The 19,273-nt window shown below is 40.1% G+C and overlaps 1 protein-coding gene across 2 annotated transcripts in view; it reads left to right on the top strand.

Moving 5' to 3' along the window:
• Adamts12 (ADAM metallopeptidase with thrombospondin type 1 motif 12) overlaps positions 1–19,273 on the top strand; it is a 214,041-nt gene that overhangs the window by 147,827 nt on the left and 46,941 nt on the right. Inside the window, exons 14-17 of one of the 2 annotated variants that reach the window (XM_048368464.1) lie at positions 685–805; positions 4,728–4,972; positions 6,912–7,050; positions 15,729–15,855. In XM_048368464.1, coding sequence (XP_048224421.1) covers positions 685–805; positions 4,728–4,972; positions 6,912–7,050; positions 15,729–15,855 — 632 coding nt within the window. Of the gene's footprint in view, positions 1–684; positions 806–4,727; positions 4,973–6,911; positions 7,051–15,728; positions 15,856–19,273 lie in introns of those variants that run through there. The other variant, XR_007214150.1, reaches the window with a different exon arrangement.

Below are 19,273 nucleotides of genomic sequence, written 5' to 3'. Positions count from 1 at the left end.
GGTCAGTGGAAATATGATTCATAAAGGTCAGCTTCTTAGAGGATGTTCAAGCTTGACATAAACATATCACTTGTGTGAAAGGTTGGCATTTTATTGGAAGCCACTACAAGTATTTGTCTTAAGACATTTCTGTTTTCACTGTGATTTGTATAATTAAGTCATTTTAGCACATTTTTCCTCAAATGAGGAAAATTAGAAATGGTGAGCCTGAGGAATTTTATGTCAGTACACATTGATTCTCTGTTTAGAAGTATGATCGAAGTATAAGGTTCGACCCATCTTCCTTTCAGTAGATTTGAGGTTTCTTGCACATTAGAAAGCAAGCCACAGAAGTGGTTAACTAAAGCTACCATGCATTTCATGACTTTCAATGTAAGTGCTAGAGTAGGTATTTGGAAATAGCATGCCATTTTATGTAAGGGATTTGAGCATCTCATTTCACTATCTCACATCTCACCTAGAACCATTTCCTGTGGATATGGAGATATGACTGTGTTTCCTTAACCACTGGTAAATGCCTTATTCTTTTATTTTATTCTTTTGGTTTATTCTTTCAGTCTCCACTAGACAAAAAACAAACATTCTCTTGTGGCCTTGCTTATGAAAGAGGGAAGGAGTCACAGGTTGAGGTAGGTGTGGCCACTCCTGCCTGCATCATTCATCCAGATGTTCTCTTCCCCACAGAAGGTGGGCTGCGACTATGAGATCGATTCCAATGCCACAGAGGACCGCTGTGGGGTGTGCCTCGGAGACGGTTCCACCTGCCAGACTGTGAGGAAGATGTTTACACAGAAAGAAGGATCTGGTAATAAACAAATAATCGAAGTGGCAAGAGACTTAAAAAGATGGGCCAGAAAAAATAATTGATTCCTAGTTTTTGTTTTTTAAAAAAAGACAGACAGCTTGTTTTCAGAGAATTCAAAATAGAATCTAATCCTCTTGAGGAATGAGTCAGCTCCATGGCAGTTTCAGGAGAGAGGCTGATCGCCAAGAAAATACAAGAGGCATCACATTAACGTAAAATCTGAAGTGGTCCAGCAGCTAATCATGGGAGCAGACATAAGTATGATCCCTGTGAGGGGTTCCTCATTGTGTAGAGGTATCACAAGAGCATCTTGGGCTATCGTTGTTGCAACAGAGCAAGAAGAGGGAAAGAGAAGAGAACCTGAGCTGGTATCAAAGGATGCAGACACAGGCAGGTACTGTAAGGAGGGTAGAGAAGCCAGCAATGGGCTTGAAGGCAGGAGGATTGAGGGTGCCTTTTAATACAGAGAAGAAGAAAGATAGAATTGCTTCCATGCAACCTTATTCTCTATTTTTCCATGCCAGGGGATCCCACCCAATAGTGCTTTATGACTCTCAGTGGTGCTCTTCCACCTAAAATCACCCCTCTTTTTGCCCAGACTTTCTTAGTTTTTCTTATAATTACTCTTTGTGCAGATGTGGGCAATTTAGAATTCTAACAGGGCAGAGAGTCTGGCCTTGCTCCAAATGCAGATTTGTCTTCAATTAAGATCATTGACTAGGTCTCTTGGAACCAGCAATGAGTGTAGCTAAGAGAAGTTAGGCCTGACAGTGCAAAGACAACTCAGAGTACCTTAATTTGTGATTCCCCATATAAGCCCTGACATGAGAGGTTGGACATATATAATTATTTGGGGGACAGAAGCTCCTGGAAAGCACCATTAGGATGTGGAGATTTAGGGCTACAATACTTGGTTCCAGAAGCATTTAGAGACAAGACTCCATCATCACTGGTGTCTTCTCTCTCCCATCTTTCCTTTCCATTAGTTTCTAGAAAGATGGTTGTGGTTGCTCATCATGCATTACAAGATTCTCACTCTTACAGCCTTCTTTTGAAACAGTTGAAGCTAAAATACTTAATATGGGGAAGAATAGCTCAACATTTCAAATTATTTCCAAGCATGAGCACTGTGGCTTGAACTTGGGGCCTCTTGCTCTTGCTGGGCTTTTTGTTTGTTTGTTTTGTGCATAGCTAGCATTTGTCTTAAAAAGACAAGCTGGAAATTGCAGGTAAATTATCCAGAGTTAATACACAACCTCTTGATGTGCAAATTTTCTTAGACGTGATAGACTAGAAGCAGAATATGCCAGTGGGTCAAGTCTTCTTTTGTAAATAGAAAAGAAGTTTGTTAAGGTGTGAATTAAGTTGCTTAAGGTGTGAATCATCCCCAGTAGTTCATGACATCCCTTAAGTTAATGTCTTCAGAAGTGAGATGAATCTTCTGCCCCATCCTCAAAGACATTAATAATTCATTTAGCTCAAGGTACTCAGGACTGTGAACATGACGAGGTTCTTTTTCCAAGTAGTCTCCCTGGCCCCAGAGACTCCTCCCTTGATATCAAGATTGTGTTTTCCTACTCCTCCCAATTCTAGCACAAGGTGAAAGTTTATTATGGGAAAGAAGCAAAAGAAAGTTAACTTTGCTAGGTGAATATGTCCATTATTCTTTTAATTCCTTGAAGCTATCTTTGCCAATCTTCTTTTCAAACTGTACCCTTTTTAGAAGCAGAACTTGTAGTTATGGAAAGCTTTTATTTTTGTTGGTTTGATTTTTGTTATGTTCTCTTTTTTCCTTTCTACATATTGCGATAAGAAGGAACTCCCCTGAGTAGAATTTTCGGGGCTTAGCAAATAGGAGAAAAAAGTGGGGCACTAGTGGCTCATACCTATCATGCTAGCCACTAAGGAGGCTGAGATCTGAAGATTGAAGTTCAAAGCCAACACAGGCAGGAAGGTCTAGGAGACTCTTATATCCAATTAACTACCAAAAGGCTGGAAGTGGAACTGTAACTCAAGCGGTAGAGTGCTAGCCTTTAGCGAAAGAAACTCGGGGATAGTGCCCAGGCCCAGAGTTCAAGACCCAGGACTGGCACCAATAACGAGGAGGAAGAGGAGGAGGAGAAGGAGGAGGAGGAGGGAGGAGGGAGGAGGGAGGAGGGAGGAGGGAGGAGGGAGGAGGGAGGGACAAATGGGAGTTCATCAATCTAAAAAGTTTCTGATCAATAAAGACCATAGATAAAATAGATAAAAAGTTAAATTAAAAAGACATTCTATAGAATGGGAGAAGCTGTTTGCTAACTTTATGTTGGACAATGGTTTAATATCTAGAATATACAAGGAGCTCTATAAAAGAAACCTCATAACCTCCAAAGAATCAATAACCAAATTAACAAATAGGCAAGGTAGCTAAATAGAGATGTCTCAGAAGCCAATATATACATAAAGAAATTCTCAACACCTTTAGCCATAAAGGAAATGAAAGCTTCTATTTTACAGTTAGTGTGCTTCCTCTTTCAATTCACCCATGATAAATATTTATAATTTAAAATTTTCTCTCATATGTGAACATAAAAAAGGAGCCTTTCTTTTCTCAATTTTCTTATTCTTCAAAGCAAGGAGTAGGTTAGGTTGGTAGTCACAATATTTAATGTCATTTTATTTCCCAGCATGAGTCCTGCTATGTGAAGGCTTGCAAACACCTAAGTCAGAAAATGCTTTCAGAGAGCAACACCTCAAAGGTGTTTGTAAAATTGCATTTGCTTTAATTGCATGAGATAAACATTTGCCCTGAGTTAGCTTTATAATTGTGGCAGCAGTTCTGAACAAAGGGTATGAGAGTCAAATAAAATTTAGTTGAATGCTCAAAAGACTTGCACTTTGGTGGCTCAATGGACATGATTCTAGTCTCCATACTTTGCAGATGACATTCAAAGGAACCCAGTGAGTCCATGACAGTTACAGAAGCAGTTGGTGGCGATATACAAAACAGAGCCCAAGTCTGATTCTTGTGCCCAGCACTTATCTCAGAAGGCCCCTCAAAGTCCAATCTATGAAGTCCTGTTTTTCACAAGCATTCACACCATAAGAGCATAAAATTTCTAACATACTGCCTGACAGACACAAGCCTTAAGTGTTAATTCATTTTCACCAGTTTGCCTCCTATAGTGACAACCCGTAAGCAAGGCCATGACTGTAGCCAGAGCTGATCATCACTGTAAAATGGGATATCCACACATGCTTTTTTTTTCCAGAAGGCTAAATGAGAACAGAGGAAAACAAATTATAAATTCATATTTTAGCAAATCACAAGGAGAAAACCAGGAGAGAAAAACATCCCTTTCAATGAATAGACTTTTCCAAAAATCTAAAGGCTGTGCTTAGAATTGAGTTTCTCATTGTGGGCTGTATTCAAGAGAACAGGTGGTAATCAATCCAAGGTTCTCCCCAGAATTTTCTTAATAAATGTATGCCGGGATTGAATTCCCTCTAAGAATCTGTTTTCAATCCATTGATGATGGGGAGGAGGAAAAATGTGCATCCAGTGCAATGCTTAGGAAAACTATAGCAACATCCAATTAGGAAGGGAGAAAGACTAGCAGAAAGTGAATGGGAGCTCTCAGCTTTTGAACTGTTAACATACAATCACAGGAACATAAATACTGGATCGACCACATGCACTTCAGAGTCTCATGTGCATTTATTTCCCCTCTCTTCACAAAACTGTTCACATGCTGAGTTAGGAAGTTCCTGAGAACTCTACTCCCAGCCAAATCTCTTTTAAATTTCCCATAATTAAGAGCATTTGCCAATCCAAGTGACCAAAACAGACACCTAAAAGATGGAGATACAAAATTATGGCTCAGAAACTGTGCTCAGCAGAGAAGGTAGAATGCCTTTCTTCGTTGTTCTCCTCTCTTCTTAGGTTATGTTGACATCGGGCTCATTCCCAAAGGAGCAAGAGACATCAGGATAATGGAAGTCAAGGCAGCTGGAAACTTCCTGGCCATCAGAAGTGAAGACCCAGAAAAACATTATCTCAATGGTGGATTTATCATCCAGTGGAATGGGAACTACAAGCTGGCAGGCACTGTCTTCCAGTATGACAGGAAAGGAGACCTGGAGAAACTGATGGCCCCCGGCCCCACCAACGAGTCCGTTTGGCTCCAGGTAGTGACACAGAAAGGACATTGTTGACATGCATGCTGCTTTGAATCTTCCTCACTTCCTCTCCCAAGCATTTACTCAGAGTCATTCAGGAAGAATCATTAAAACTTCTTTCACCAAAGAGTAGGAATGGAGTGAGATATTGATTCTGTTTATCAGTTATTGACTAGAGACTGTTGAAACTCCTGAAACAAAATGCCAGAGCCTCCAAAACCACCCATTCGGAGGTTTGAATTTCATTTCCAGACTAATTTATTTCAAGGTAATTATTCCTGGGGAGCATGAAGAACCCTCTCAGCCTATTGTCAGTGTGGTATGTTTTCCAGTAGTTTCCCAGCGATGGAGATAAGCTAACATGCCCGCCCCCCTCTGTGATTATGCTCAGCAAATGGGTTTTGCCTTTGTAAAACACCCCCAAGAAGGAAGGTTTAGGGAATAATACTTTGCTTTTCCAAAACAATACAATGCTTTTCCAAAGCACAAGGATGTTGCACAGAACTTCAGAATAGGAAAGGAATAGTTACACTGGTAGAGGTAAGATGAGTTGGGGATGCTAGATGGCAGGAAGTCACATCCACCTGCATTCAAAATCAGGGGGAGGTTACCTCATGGTCATAGGTCACAGTACTTATAGAAGCTGGGGGCCAAAGGCAGCAGCTATGACCCATAAATGAGTGGAGTCATTAGGAAGGACCTGCCCACCAAGCAAAGATCTACATGAAGAATAGCCAACCACCCACTATCTCTATATTTGCAATGAATCCATCTTAGACATTGGAAAGTAGATGGCCTATACGAGAAGGAAAAGAATGGAAGATCCCAGAAATGGCACTCTTTAGCTAAAACACCATTTAGCTCTAATTTTTATACCCAAACTTCTGCATATGAAAGAAACTAACCAGTCTGAGAACTAGAGAAATGTTATCATAGACAACAATGAATGTGAAATTAGTTAATGTTGATTGTGAACCTCATGTCATATTCAAATCACTTTATGTACTCCTTTAGATCTCACAAGCACCCCAATACAAAAGTCCTACTTTATCTTCACTCTGTCCATGGGAAAACAGGGGCACACACCTATATCCACACAATTAGTTCATAAGGGACCAGATTGACATGCCTGCTAGTTGTTGGAAAGGACATACTCTTTGCTAGCCCCTCAGAGAAATACACATGTAATTGACCTCTCTATTTGTAGGAATGGAAGTTCACATGGGAAATCAGCCAAGAAATAACATATATATATATGTGTGTGTGTGTGTGTGTGTGTGTGTGTGTGTGATATATATATATATATAGAGAGAGAGAGAGAGAGAGAGAAAGAGAGAGAGAGAGTTTAGAAGGGCTGGGAATGTGGTTTAGTGGTAGAGTGCTAAGCCTAGCTATGCTAGCTAGGTCCTGGGTTTGTCTCCTCAGTTCCACACAAAGAACAAAGTGTGTGTGTGTGTGTGTGTGTGTGTGTGTGTGTGTGTTGGTTTGGTGGCTTGAACTTGGGACCTGGGCACTGTCCCTGAGCCTCTTTGTGCTCAAAGCTAGCACTCTGCCACTTGAATCACAACACCACTCCCAGTTTTTGAGTGGTTAATTGGAGATAAGAATCTCACAGGGACTTTTCTGCCTAGGCTGACTTCAAACTATCATCCTCAGATCGCAGCCTCCTGAATAGCCAGGATTACAGGCATGAGCCACTGGTGTCCAGCACAAATAATTTTTTAAAAGTCTCACAGACTTATCTACACAACTGGCTTCAAATCACAACCCTCAGATCTCACACCTCCTGAGTAGTTTGAGAGATAGAGGCACAAATATAGACAGATAACAGTGCATTTAGTGGTGTTTATTCTGATGAATGCTCCTCAAATCACTTTAGATGATGATATTATGTCATATCTATGATACAATGACAGACGTGGACATGACCTTTCTCTTGCTTTCTTAGCTGCTATTCCAGGTAACTAACCCTGGCATCAAATATGAGTACACAATACAAAAAGATGGCCTCGACAATGATACGAAGAAGCTGGTGTACTTCTGGCAGTTTGGCCGCTGGACAGAGTGCAGTGTCACCTGTGGGACAGGTGAGAAACCTCTGTAGTCACCATACCAGCACAGAGTGGGCTAATGGTTTGCTCCCTGTGCCTAGGGATCTTCAGTGTCCCCCAGAGATGGCCCAGAAGCATAGTTTAAAGGGAAAGGCATTCTGCTTGCATCTCATTGGTTGGCCTTAGTCACGTGAGCACGGTCTAACAGCAAAGAGTCTGGGGAACATGGAGGGGCTTGTGGACATTTGGCTAATGCGGGCTGGCAATGAACAGTGCTGGATGGACTTTCCCGAGGCCTGTGAAGGTGGGATCGGGCCTATTGGGTGCTTGAGGCCTTCACTCGCGTAAGGGTCTTTAACAATAGTGTTTGTGGGGGCTCCTGCCTAGGTTCTTCCTTTTGGATCATGCTTGAGTCTGTTATGGAGCTTCTTGACTCCATAACAGAGAGTGGAGAGCTAGAATGTATGGTGCAGCAAATAGAAGAAAAGTGAAGGGGTGAACAGGCCAGGAGGAGCCCAGCTGCTCCCTGTGGGCTTCCCTCCCCCTCTGGGCTTCCCTCCCCCTCTGGTGTGCTTAGCTTCCCCACAGCCACCTGCCCCATCCTTGCTTCTCCACCTCAGGACAGAGTCCTGGCTGAAGTCCAACCACCAACACCGTTGTAAACCATTTTTATATTATTAGCTGCCTTTGCTTCCCAATTTAGCAAAGAAAACCAAGTTTTTCTTGTGGAATTCAATTTAAACTTAATTTAATTCAATTTAATGAGATCTAAAGGAATAAGTACATAAAGTGATTTGAATGTGTCTTGAGGTTCACAATCAACGTTAACTTATTTCACGTTTAATTGAAACTGGACATTTGAGTCCATTTGAAAGCATATGACTGGTGTTGGAGGTGTGTTTTGGGGGAATGGAAGTGTCTGATGCTGAATTGGAGTCTGTGTCTCAGGAAGAAAAATTACTAAACCCTTAGAAATCTATGTAGGTCAAAAGTGTGCTCTGACTGTTAGAGGTGTTGGGTGGCGAGCTGGCTCTGTGATTGCTAGGCATCCCTGACTGGGAATATGCAGCTCCTCCACCCCTTGGCCTGGTCCATTGCCCTGGAGGACTGGGCTCCCAGAGAGACAGAGGTAAGGCCTGTCCCTGAGAAGCAGCTCTGAGGAACATGATGTCATTGTGAAAGTGGTTACCACAGCATTTTCATTTGATGACCCCACCCCTTGCTCTCATCTTACAGTGCAAGTTTAGGCTGTAAGCTTCAACCCAGGAGTAAAGACACTTAAGCCATGCTAACTGAGCAGCAACTCCTCAAAGACACCAGGCAGCATTTCCTCACCCTTCCTGTTTGAAGATAGGATGAACTCTTTGATTGTGTGTAATATGCAAGGGCATCCATAATAAAGAGATTCATGGGTGGCTGGGTTTCAAAATGAACATGAAGATAGGACTGAAGTTAGCTGGGAATCTGAACATTATTGACCAATGTGAATGACATGTTTGGTTTTGGTAAAGCCTGGATAAGTGTTATTCTCCTTATTAATCCTGAAGGAGACTAATTGGAGGGCTGGAGCACCTCAACTTCACCCTGCTGGAGTTGGGGTGAGATCCATTGCAGAGAAAAGGACAGCAAGTCTACTTAAGTACTTCCAAACATAAAGGATGAATATATGCTAATATTTACTCAGTACACACATTGCTAAATATAAAGATGGAAGATTATCTGGCTCACAATGTAAGAAACTTCCTACATTATCATAAAAGTAAGTTTATTTAAACATTATATTTTTACTGTGATAGTGCAAAAATATGCCAAGACAGCCAGCCTGGCTGTTTCCTGTTTGTGGTGCTGGGGATTGAACTCAGGACCTCACACATGGTGGGCAAACACTCTGTCACTGAAGTACCTTCCTAGAAGTCATATATGTGTATAGCCACAGCCACCTTATAATACTTCTCAGGCACGTGGCCATTGTTTAAGTTGTGTCATACTAAAGCCTTATTCTGGCTTTAATGCCAGGTGCCAGTGGCTCACACCTGCAATCTTAGCTACTCTTGGGGCTGAGTTCAAAGCCAGCTTGGAAAGGAGAAGATTCGTGAGATGCTCATCTCCAATTAACTGCCACAAAGCCCAGGAGTGGAGCTGTGGCTCAAGTGGTAGAGCAATAGACTGGAGCTCAGGGACAGTGCATAAACCCTGGGTTCAAGTCCCAGGACTGGCACAAAAAAAATGTAGCTCTAATACATTCATTAGGGCTACAAAAGGGCTACGTACTATTACATTATATAAATATACCACAGTTTATTTATACATTCTGTTCTTTTTGAATTATAAACATTTCTGCATTAAATTTTGAAAATTAAAGGGCTTTCAGTTTTGTAATACAATGAACATCTTGCAGTAGTGCCATATTATCACAATGATTGAACTTCCCTAGCAGTCTACCTACAATAGAATTCCTGGGTAAAAATGCCTGTACATAAAAAAATAAAGTCTGTACATATAGTATAAATGAAACTCTGAACTCCTAGGGCTGCTGTGGATTTCAGGGAGGGTAACATCTTGGGGATATGAGCTAGTAGCTCAGTATATATCATGGTTTCAGAAGTATATTGATTACATTCTACTTTGTGATACTGAGTTTTCAATGGCTGTTGCTGCTGAAAAATTAAATACTACCTAAAAAATCATTGCAGAACAGGAAATGCGTTAGCCCTCTCATTTCATTCCAAAGTTTGGAAAGTTCAGTTTCCAATAGCTACACATATTTCAGTGGTAAGTTAGTTTAAAATAGAATTAAAATGTTAGCTTGTCTTTAATTTCTGTCTTTATTTTTTTTTCCAGATTTGCTACTAAGTTGTTAAGCCATGAGTACTTATTAACTTAGGACCTAACTATTTAATGAATGGAACAGTTAAATATTTTTGTTAGGTGACTTATTTGGTCTAGAGACACTATGAAAATTACAGAAAACTTAAGGTCACTTTAAACAAAGAAAATCATAAGCCTCTTTAAAATGTGCACTATCTTTAACTTTGTTTACATTGTCTTGTTTTTGTTAAGCAAAACTCAAAGTAAGCAGGACTCTTAAATTTTCATGTAATAGATTTTATCACAATTTCTCTTTGCTTTTTGCTTTTGATGTTTGTCTTAATGTTAACAAAATATTTCCTATAGCTAGTGTATAAAGGTAGGGCCTGTGTTTTCTTCTAAAAGTGGTAAAAATTTTAATTTCACATAGGAAGTTTAAGTGTGGTATAATGTATTTTGATAATTCATCATTCTTTTATGAATATTCAGTTATTCCAATCATACCAATGACTAGAACAGCCTCTTCATTAGCATGTACCTATTTTGTGTATAGATAGGTATGGGGCTGTTCCTGGCTTTTCTTCTATTGTATTGGTGATATATCCAATGTCAGTTATTTTATGTGTAATAAGTGCTAGTGTTTCACAGTAAGATAAAGACCATATTGTTTGCTTCTTGCAGCCTAAGTGCTGCAGAATTCTTTTAGTTGTAGTTCATCCTAGTCAAACTTCTCTGTATCCTGGAAAAGTCCTAGCAATGGCATCACTGCTGGAAAACAGCTCATTCCTTCTGAACATGACCTTTGCTCAGCTGTGCATTTGCAGGCCTGTTGGTATTACAATGCCCAATGAAAACGGAAGAATACTTTGCCCTTCCTGCTCTTCCCTGACTTCAGCATTCCCTCTACCCCACTTGGCTGAGTTCTCTCCAGAGATTAGCCATGATCCCTTTGTTCAAAGAATGTCATGTTCTACTAGGAAGGAGCAAATAGTGAAAACTCCACGATCAGAAAGGCAAAGTTCCTGCAGATGGTTCAGATTGTTCTTCTAAGCTGACATTTAAAATAGGTTTCTCAATTGGAAATAAGCCCAAAAGAGCAGTTGGATTTGCTGAAACCACTAGATACAGAGTTTATCCAAAGCTGAGTGTATGCATGTGTGAGATAAGTCCACATAGCCTTGGCCAAGTGTAAGAAATAGGCTGACATACTCTATGCACCCCTGATGAGTGACCATATAGGATAGAACCCACTTCTTGGAAAATCAGAATCCAACACTTCCTTGACTTTCTTAAAGTGCTCTTATGTTTGTCCCAAGCCTTTCCAAAATGTATAGTCTGGTAGAATCAACAAATATTGATCTGCAGCATTAATTAGAATATACTTTTAATGTAAAAGATAATAGGAGTACCAAAAAGATAATAGAAGTATTAGTTAAGATTTGACATAAGCCATTAGATGAGGGTTACATAGTTTACAGTATGCATAAAATATAAAGTAAGCTAAAAGTAATACACAATATTCAATTGTACTTTACTAATGAGTTGAGAACCATTATCAAGGTAGCTAGTCTAATGGCCTTTTTCTTTCTTTCAATGTTTATTTTCTTTTTATTTATTTTTATTACTATCATTAAGTAGTTGTACATAGGAATTGTCACATAATAAAGCAGTTTATGGATACAGTATATCTTGACCAACAATGTCACTTCTTTTCAGCATTCTCATCCATCCCTCTCCTTCCCACCCCTACCCTCACTCTTCTTAATTTTGTAGGATACGCATCGGATGCTCTAATGGTCTTATTCTGTTGGTCTCTAAACCCCATCCCGTTTTTACCCTATGCAACCAGCAAAGATTAGCTCTTTCTTATTCCTCAGTTCTTAGTTTAGTTCTCTAATAGCACAATGGCTCTCGGAATTTCTGATTCTCAGGAAGATTTTCTTGGCTCAATATACTCTCTGAAATGCTGACCTCTTTTCCCATTATCCCAGAATGTTGTGATAAGCTTCAAGGCCTCTGAGTTTCATTAATTGTGTGCCTTTCCTGGTTTGTATGTTGTAGTTACACTAGAAGCATAATAAGGATGAAGACCTGCTTTGTTGTGATAAAGTTTCAGAGTGATACCTGAACAAGGCAGAACCATTTTCCCCTAACATTACTGAGCATCCTTTAAGCAAAAGCAATCATTTCATACAAGCATTTTTAATATAAGAGCTTATGTTACCTCTACCATAACAATCAAGCTATAAATGTATGTAATCATTTCATTGGCATTTGGGGGGAAAATATACTACTGGCTTGGTATTTTTGTGACCTTATGAGATGTGTGTTTTAGCAGTGACTAATGATAAAAATCAAGCTCCATTAACTCCTGTCCGATCAATACTTACAGTCTCTAAAGTCAATGTGAATTCACATATATTTTTAATGTAAAAGATAATAGGGGATCAAAAAGATAATAGAAGTATTAGTTAAGGTAGATTTGACATAAGCCATTAGATGAATGTTACATAGTTAACAGTATGCATAAAATATAAAGTAAGCTAAAGTTTTTTTGAATCTGGGGAAAAATTAATTGTGTTAACTGTGAGTTTTACAGGAAATGGCATTTTACAGGAAAGATGTCTTATCATACCACTAGGAACACAAAGGTTATGCAGATTGGGTGCCTTGCATATTCTCTCTTTATACTTTAAGAATGTGTGTTGAACAGAGATTTGGAGAAAGTTAGTTCCCTGTGAGCAGATGAATTAATTACAAAGAGGCTTCAGATTTGGAAGGGCCTGTTTAACATTGAGCACTGTGTCAAGGTTTAGGGTACATCATGTATAGTGTAGATGGCTACACAATCCCCTCTCCATTGTTCATCCTGTGAAGTGAATGCTAATTCTATTTATTTGTAGCTAGTAGCAAGTTATTGATTCACAAAACTGTTGATATTTTACATTGTTAAAATCAATGTGCTGTCCAGTTCTAGAGGAATTTTAATGCATATACTAATGTGAAATTTATTTTGTACTAATGTTATTGTCACTTAGATGGATATATAAAAGAGATCTTAGTATCTGAAGACTAAGTAGACAAAGATAATGCAATTAAATAATCTTTGTCTTGTTTGTACAATCAAAACACTGTGCTCTTTGCCATTAGTAATTACAATAAGCTAAATTTTTCATTGTTTTATGTATGTATGCCTTTCTTAACTGAACTTTTGAAATAAGAACCGTCTTCCATGAACAAAGTTAACAATATAAAAGATGCCTCCTATTTTATAATCTCAGTATTGAATTGGGAATGTGATGATCTATGCCATTGTTTGTGTACTTTTTCACACAAAGAACTTTACTTGTTCCTTCTGTTAAGGGACAGTTTCCACTGAAGATGACCAAGTGTGGAACATTTGAAAATTTTCTATGTCAAGGAACTTGGCCAGCCTTTCGCTGCTGATGTTCAATAATATTCAACCCCTTCTAGCCACGAAATGATAGTCTCACCAACACCTAGAGAAAGACAATCAGAACCATGTGGAAGTAGCTAGCCTTTCAGAATACAAGTGGGAGCACAAGACCCTGAGTTCAAACCCAGTATGCACACACACAAACACACACACACATACACACTCACACAGAAGTAGCATTTTGAATTTGATTTCCATGTATTTTCTTGTGATTGATTTCTACTTTAGAAGTAGCATTCTTTCAAGTGAGCTTTTTTTCAGAGCAACTTAACTTAGTGTTAGGACAATATATTGATTGGCTATTATCTTAAATTAACTAGACTTTCATTGGGGGCTGTGTCCAGTTTGCACAAAAATGGGGACAAAGAGCAAGCCAAAGGAAAAAAAATCGATGTCAATTTTCTTTTTTTTAAACTTCCAAGGAAAGATCAAAGTCACATCATTTTAGCCTGGTCTTGTGTACTGTCTGCATTCTGCAGTGTTACGTACGAATAGTTGCTCTTAAAAGGAACCTCTACTAGACGTGTTCCAATAACCTACCTTAAAGGAAGATTCCACATTCAAACAACTGGCTTTCAGTGTTAGCTAACAAGTATATCACTGAAGCTTAATAGTTAAGAGGGATTTTTGTTAACGTTAAAGGAGGCATTATCACTGAAAGGGGCCCTGCCCAGAAAACAGGTACATACCCAAACTGACTATTTTGACTAATTTCCTAAGAATGAGTGGGACTTAGAAAACCACAGAAGGGCTTGTCCATAAACAATAGAGGGTGTAAGAACAAGGCCACTAACTAACCTTTATGCCTAAATAATTAAGGAGAGTACATCATCTTTATAATAACAACTTTTAAAATCTGCAAATTCTAAAATAATAGTAATAGTAGAAATAAAAATTAATGAAAAGAAACAGTTAAACAAAGAGGTAGTGTTCCTCTTTCCAAACCTAACCAGAAGCCACGGCAACCCACAGGAGTCCTGCCAAAAGTAAACACAGGGGAGGGAAATGGGGCAGAATAGCTTTGGAGGAAATAAAGAAGTACAATCAATACTGGGTAAACTGTTGCAAGCATGGCAGGTCTAGGTCTTGGCTAGACAAAGGAAGAAAGCTGATATTATTCGTTGAGTGGTATTCCTTTGACACGAACAATGAGCTAGCCTAATTTAGTAATAGTAAAACAACCACGCTTTTCCATGCTCAAAGATGTTGTGAGGCAGAAATTTAGAGAAGTTCACTAAGGGGGCACGATACTGGTCCACTGGGTTTAACACCCCAGCTAGGATGGCTTTCATAGTGGAGTGACTTCAGTAGGGGTAAACAGAGCCATCTGGAGGCGGCTTTCCTCACATAGATGAGCACTTGAGCTGGTCTCGTCTGTGACTATGAATTCGAACACCTACACATAGCATCTTTAAGAGTAGTCAGAGACCATCTCTAGCATCTAGAAGGAAGGCTTGCCCTAGAAGGACTGGACTGAACAAAGTGATTCTGCGGCAGTGGGAGGTGATGGGAGATAAAAGGTCCTGGCAGCTGTGCAGAAACGCTCTTCAGAGTGCTTGGCAGTAAAGCCAGGGGCATCTTACTGGGTTGCTTGGGACCTTTCCAGTTGTAAAATTCTGTACACTAGGAATTCCTCTCAAGACCTGGATATGGATGGATGCTGAACATGTAAACTCCGTGGTAGAGTATTTGCCTAGCATAGGCAAGGTCCTGGGTTTAATCTCCAGCACTGCATGGAGGTTCAAATGCACTGACAGTCCAGGCTGTCAGCCTTCATGCTGCTGATTGCGCTGCTCTCCCAACCCACCTCAGTCTTTCACATTCTGCCTCAGCACTTCACGCTTCACATATAACATCAAACTGTAACCCCTTTCAAGAGAGATGCTAGCATCTTCATCTCTGTCCCCTCACCTTTCAATCTACAGCATTCTGAGTGCCCACTATGTTCTCTTGCGAATGATGTCTCACTCAACAAAGCCATTGATTCTTTCTCCTTTTCGATCTATGTAACTTAACAGAGCTTGAGTTGCTTCATCTATCAAGTTTCTGCATCCATCATGAGATTTGGGTTATTGTACATAGTAACAAATAACAGCCTATGCTATTTACATTATATATCAATGTATACACTGCATAGAACTGTTTCTGAGACAAACTTTGTTTTCCTATGACATTGCCTTATGCTTCTCTCATCTTCTCTTATTCCCTTATCTTGTCCCCAAAGACAATAGGTTATTAATTACTATTAATTATTATTCCTATTAATTATTTTAAAAATACATCTCAAGCCTCACACCATTGTTTTCAGTTTGCTAACCCCAGCTAATCTATACTTGTCTACTTCTGCTACTTATTTACTAAACTGTCCCATAAGTTATAAGAACATTTGCATGACAGAAAGCATGTGGTTTAAGATTTAATGCATGTGGATCTTTCTGTGTGACCACAGGGATCCGCCGCCAGACAGCCCACTGCGTGAAGAAGGGCCATGGCGTGGTGAAGGCTACATTCTGTGACCCAGAAACAAAGCCCAATAGGAGACAGAAGAAGTGCTATGAAAAAGACTGTCTGCCCAGGTAACCACTGGCAATGTGGAGCTCTGTATGTCTGCCTAAGGTGTTGTCTTCATTTAGTAGGAGTCCAACGATCAGTGATACTGGAGGACTATGTGTGGCCTTTGTTATTAGAATGTATACCCAGAAAGCCATGAGGAAGTTCTGCAGCTACGCGTGTTGAGCCTGTGTTGAGCTGTGAAGACAGTTGCTCCCCACAGAGCAGTACTTCTCACAAAGATGCTGTGTATGCTTATTTGCTAAGACTGTGTCCTAAGGTGATGTTCATGAGAACACTGGAGATTTAACTAATAGATGTGGCTGATAGATGTTTAGCATGTGTAGCATCTCAGATTCCAGAGCCCACTCTTAGTTTAGGTTACCTGGAAAAGAGGATTACTGAGTAAGTTTTCTCAGCCTAGAACTATTGACATTGGGGTTGGTTGACTCTGTGGAGGTCATAACATACTTAGCAATATCCATGTCCTGTACTGACTTCGATGCAAGTAGCACCCCCTACCGCCCACTCCAGGACGTGACAACCCAATTGTTTCCAGATATTGACAGGTATCTTCTAGGGGACAAAAATTGTTTGAGGGGACAATAATCATTCTTGTTTGCTTGAGAACCTCTGTTATCCAGCTAATCATTTGATAGTCCAATTTACTTAAGACACTGGAATTCTAAAATGTTGCTGGGATATAACCTGAGAGAAGAGTGTGGGAGGGAGCAAGGCAGCCTTATTTTTGGAAAGGGTCTTCATTCTCCTGTATGCTTAAACAATGATGATGATGCACTTAGGTTACACAGCCTGTTAGAAATGTATGTCAGTCCTAAACAGACACACTAAGATAAGTCTAGTTAAGTGGAAGACTAGTGTATATAATATATCATACAAGTAACAAGTTGAGTTCTAAACAAGAGCTAAGACTTGAAAAAGAGAGAAAAGAGAACAGTAAATATAAGAGAAACAACTAAAAAAGGAAGAGTATGGGCAAATTAGTTAAAGAAAATGACGTGTGTGTATGTGTGTGTGTCTGTGTGTCTGTGTGTCTGTGTGTTTGTGTGTCTGTGTTTTGTGCTAGTAGTACTCAGGGTCTCTCACTCATGCTTAGCTTTGCCTACTCGGGGTTGGCACACTACTTGAGCCACAGCTCTGCTTCTGGCTTTTTGGTGATTAGTCAGAGATAAGAATCTCTCAGATTTTTCTGCCTGGACTGGCTTTGAACTGGGATCCTCAGATCTGTGCCTCCTAAGTAGCTAGGATTTTAGACATAAACCACTGGGTCTCAGTTCATCTCTTAGAGGCCAGGCTGTTCTGATCTGAGTCCAAAGATGTAGGCTATCTAACTCCATGGTTTCTTCTGAGCAACAAGACGTGTGTATGTGGAGGAGTGAGGTCCAAATGGATCCCACCCCTACTGAGTCAAGGCAGGTACACCACAGTATCCCATCTTACTACAGCTCTTTCTATCCCTCTTTTCCCGAGAAACATCAAAGTGTAGTTAGAATTGCAGTTGGTGTTTTATCACTTTCTCAGGGAAGGCCAAGCCAAGAAAGAGAACTAGACTCTAGCTTCTCTTCTATAGAGTGCATGAGCTTCCGCTGTGCTGTTTTAACAGTTATTGAGTCTCTGTGGTTAGATAGCAGCCCCGGCACTGATGCCTGGTATGTCACCTCACTCCTCAAAACTCCGCCTCTATTGGACTGGCTACCTTTTAAAACCACACCATTTCATTCTTGCAGTCTGTCTCCCAATCACCAACCCCTAAAGAACATCACTAGTGTCCTTATGAGAAAGAAAGGAAAGGGGACATAGAAAAAAAAACATGCAAAGGAGAAAGCGATGGCAAGAGGGCGTAGACAGAGTTGAGCAGACACTTAAATATACAAATATTGGAGAGATGTAGCTACAAGCCAAAGATTGCAGGTGATCACTACAATATGAAGAAGCAAAGAGAGTATGTTCACCTGCCACTTCCACAGGGCGTGCAGCCCTGCCAGCACCAGATTTCAGCGTAGTAATTCTGACTTTAGACATCTGGCTTCGAGAACTATGAAAGACTAAATTTCTGTTGCATTAAGCTACCAAGTTTGTGGTAATTTATCATGGTAGTCACAGGGCATGAAGGCTGTTCAATGAAAATGTGTTTTAAAACCTAGTAAGAACAAAGGCAATCCTTTCATCAAATCATAGGTGTTCCAAAGTCATTTCCTTGGGGTATGTGGCCAAGAGATTTTTGGAATGACAGTCCCTTAACAAGCTTACAATCCGGAAAGCAGTATGATAGCCACGTACATTGGGAAGATGAGGCTCTTGTCAGGGCTGGAGCCACAAGTGTTTTGCCCAGAGTCCTGCCTCCTGCCCGTTGGCCACGGAACCCCTCTCTTCATCTCTAGGCTGTAAATGCCACAGGTTAGAACCAGGTCAATGTATCCCTGTGCTTCTTCAGCTGAGCACATGGATATAGCTTGTTGGTCCAGGACATGATAGATCAGCCCCTCCCATGAAATCAGTCCTGAAACCCTGACAGCACCCAACATCTGATGTGCACACAGGAGCCTGGTGGCCAGATAGTTGCTATGCATCCTAATCAGTGAGAATGTGATATCCAGTGCCGGGTTTTCTTGCTGAGTGGATCTTTCTACAGCAGGGATCTCTGCCTTCTCCATTGCCACACTTCAGGGGGGAGAAGAGTTCATCCTATTCCCCAGCTTCTGCTGCTGTGTTGGAAACACAATTTCTCCTATTCTCTCAGAACAATTTGAACATTACACTTAAGGACAAAGGGCAAAGCACAAACAATTCAAGTCTCTTAAAAAAATCTTGGTCAACTAGTAGTATTTTTGCTTCAATATAAGCTACTTTTCCAGTACAAGATTAATACCAAGGCCTCATTAAAGATCAACAAAATTAGCAGATCTAACCTGACCTGACTCAGTCCAAACCTCAAGCTAATAGCATCTCCTTCAGAGGGAGAGATTAGTGATTCCAAAAATAGCACTTGTGAATTCCAGAAATAAAATATCCTTGTTTTGTTTGGGTACCCAAGGAAATGCACAGTATGTATGTATGTATGTATGTGCTTGTGTAACTGTATACGAGCATACAGACCCATATATGTATATGTATATAAATGTATGTAATCTTGCATACGGGCATACATTTATATTGAAAAATCAATGCTATCTGTACTGAGAGGATTGCTTGATCCCAGCTACCTCATTTATTGACATTTCATTGTTTTACTGTATATACACAATACTTTTCCTGAATCCATAGTTTGCTTATTTAATTCATCTGGACTAAATTATATTAAACAAAGCGAGCAAGAGCCAAAGAAACACAGGCTGCATTGCTTCCCTCATTTGTGGTAACTAGAATGTGCCTATAAATCTACAAGTAAACACACTGAATGACTAAGATAAATAAATAACACTG

This window comes from Perognathus longimembris, chromosome 19 (genome assembly GCF_023159225.1).
Source record: "Perognathus longimembris pacificus isolate PPM17 chromosome 19, ASM2315922v1, whole genome shotgun sequence".
In the NCBI taxonomy this organism is placed as follows: Eukaryota; Metazoa; Chordata; class Mammalia; order Rodentia; family Heteromyidae; genus Perognathus; species Perognathus longimembris.
The sequence above is the reverse complement of the archived record's forward strand: the minus strand, read 5'-3'. Positions and strand labels throughout refer to the sequence as shown.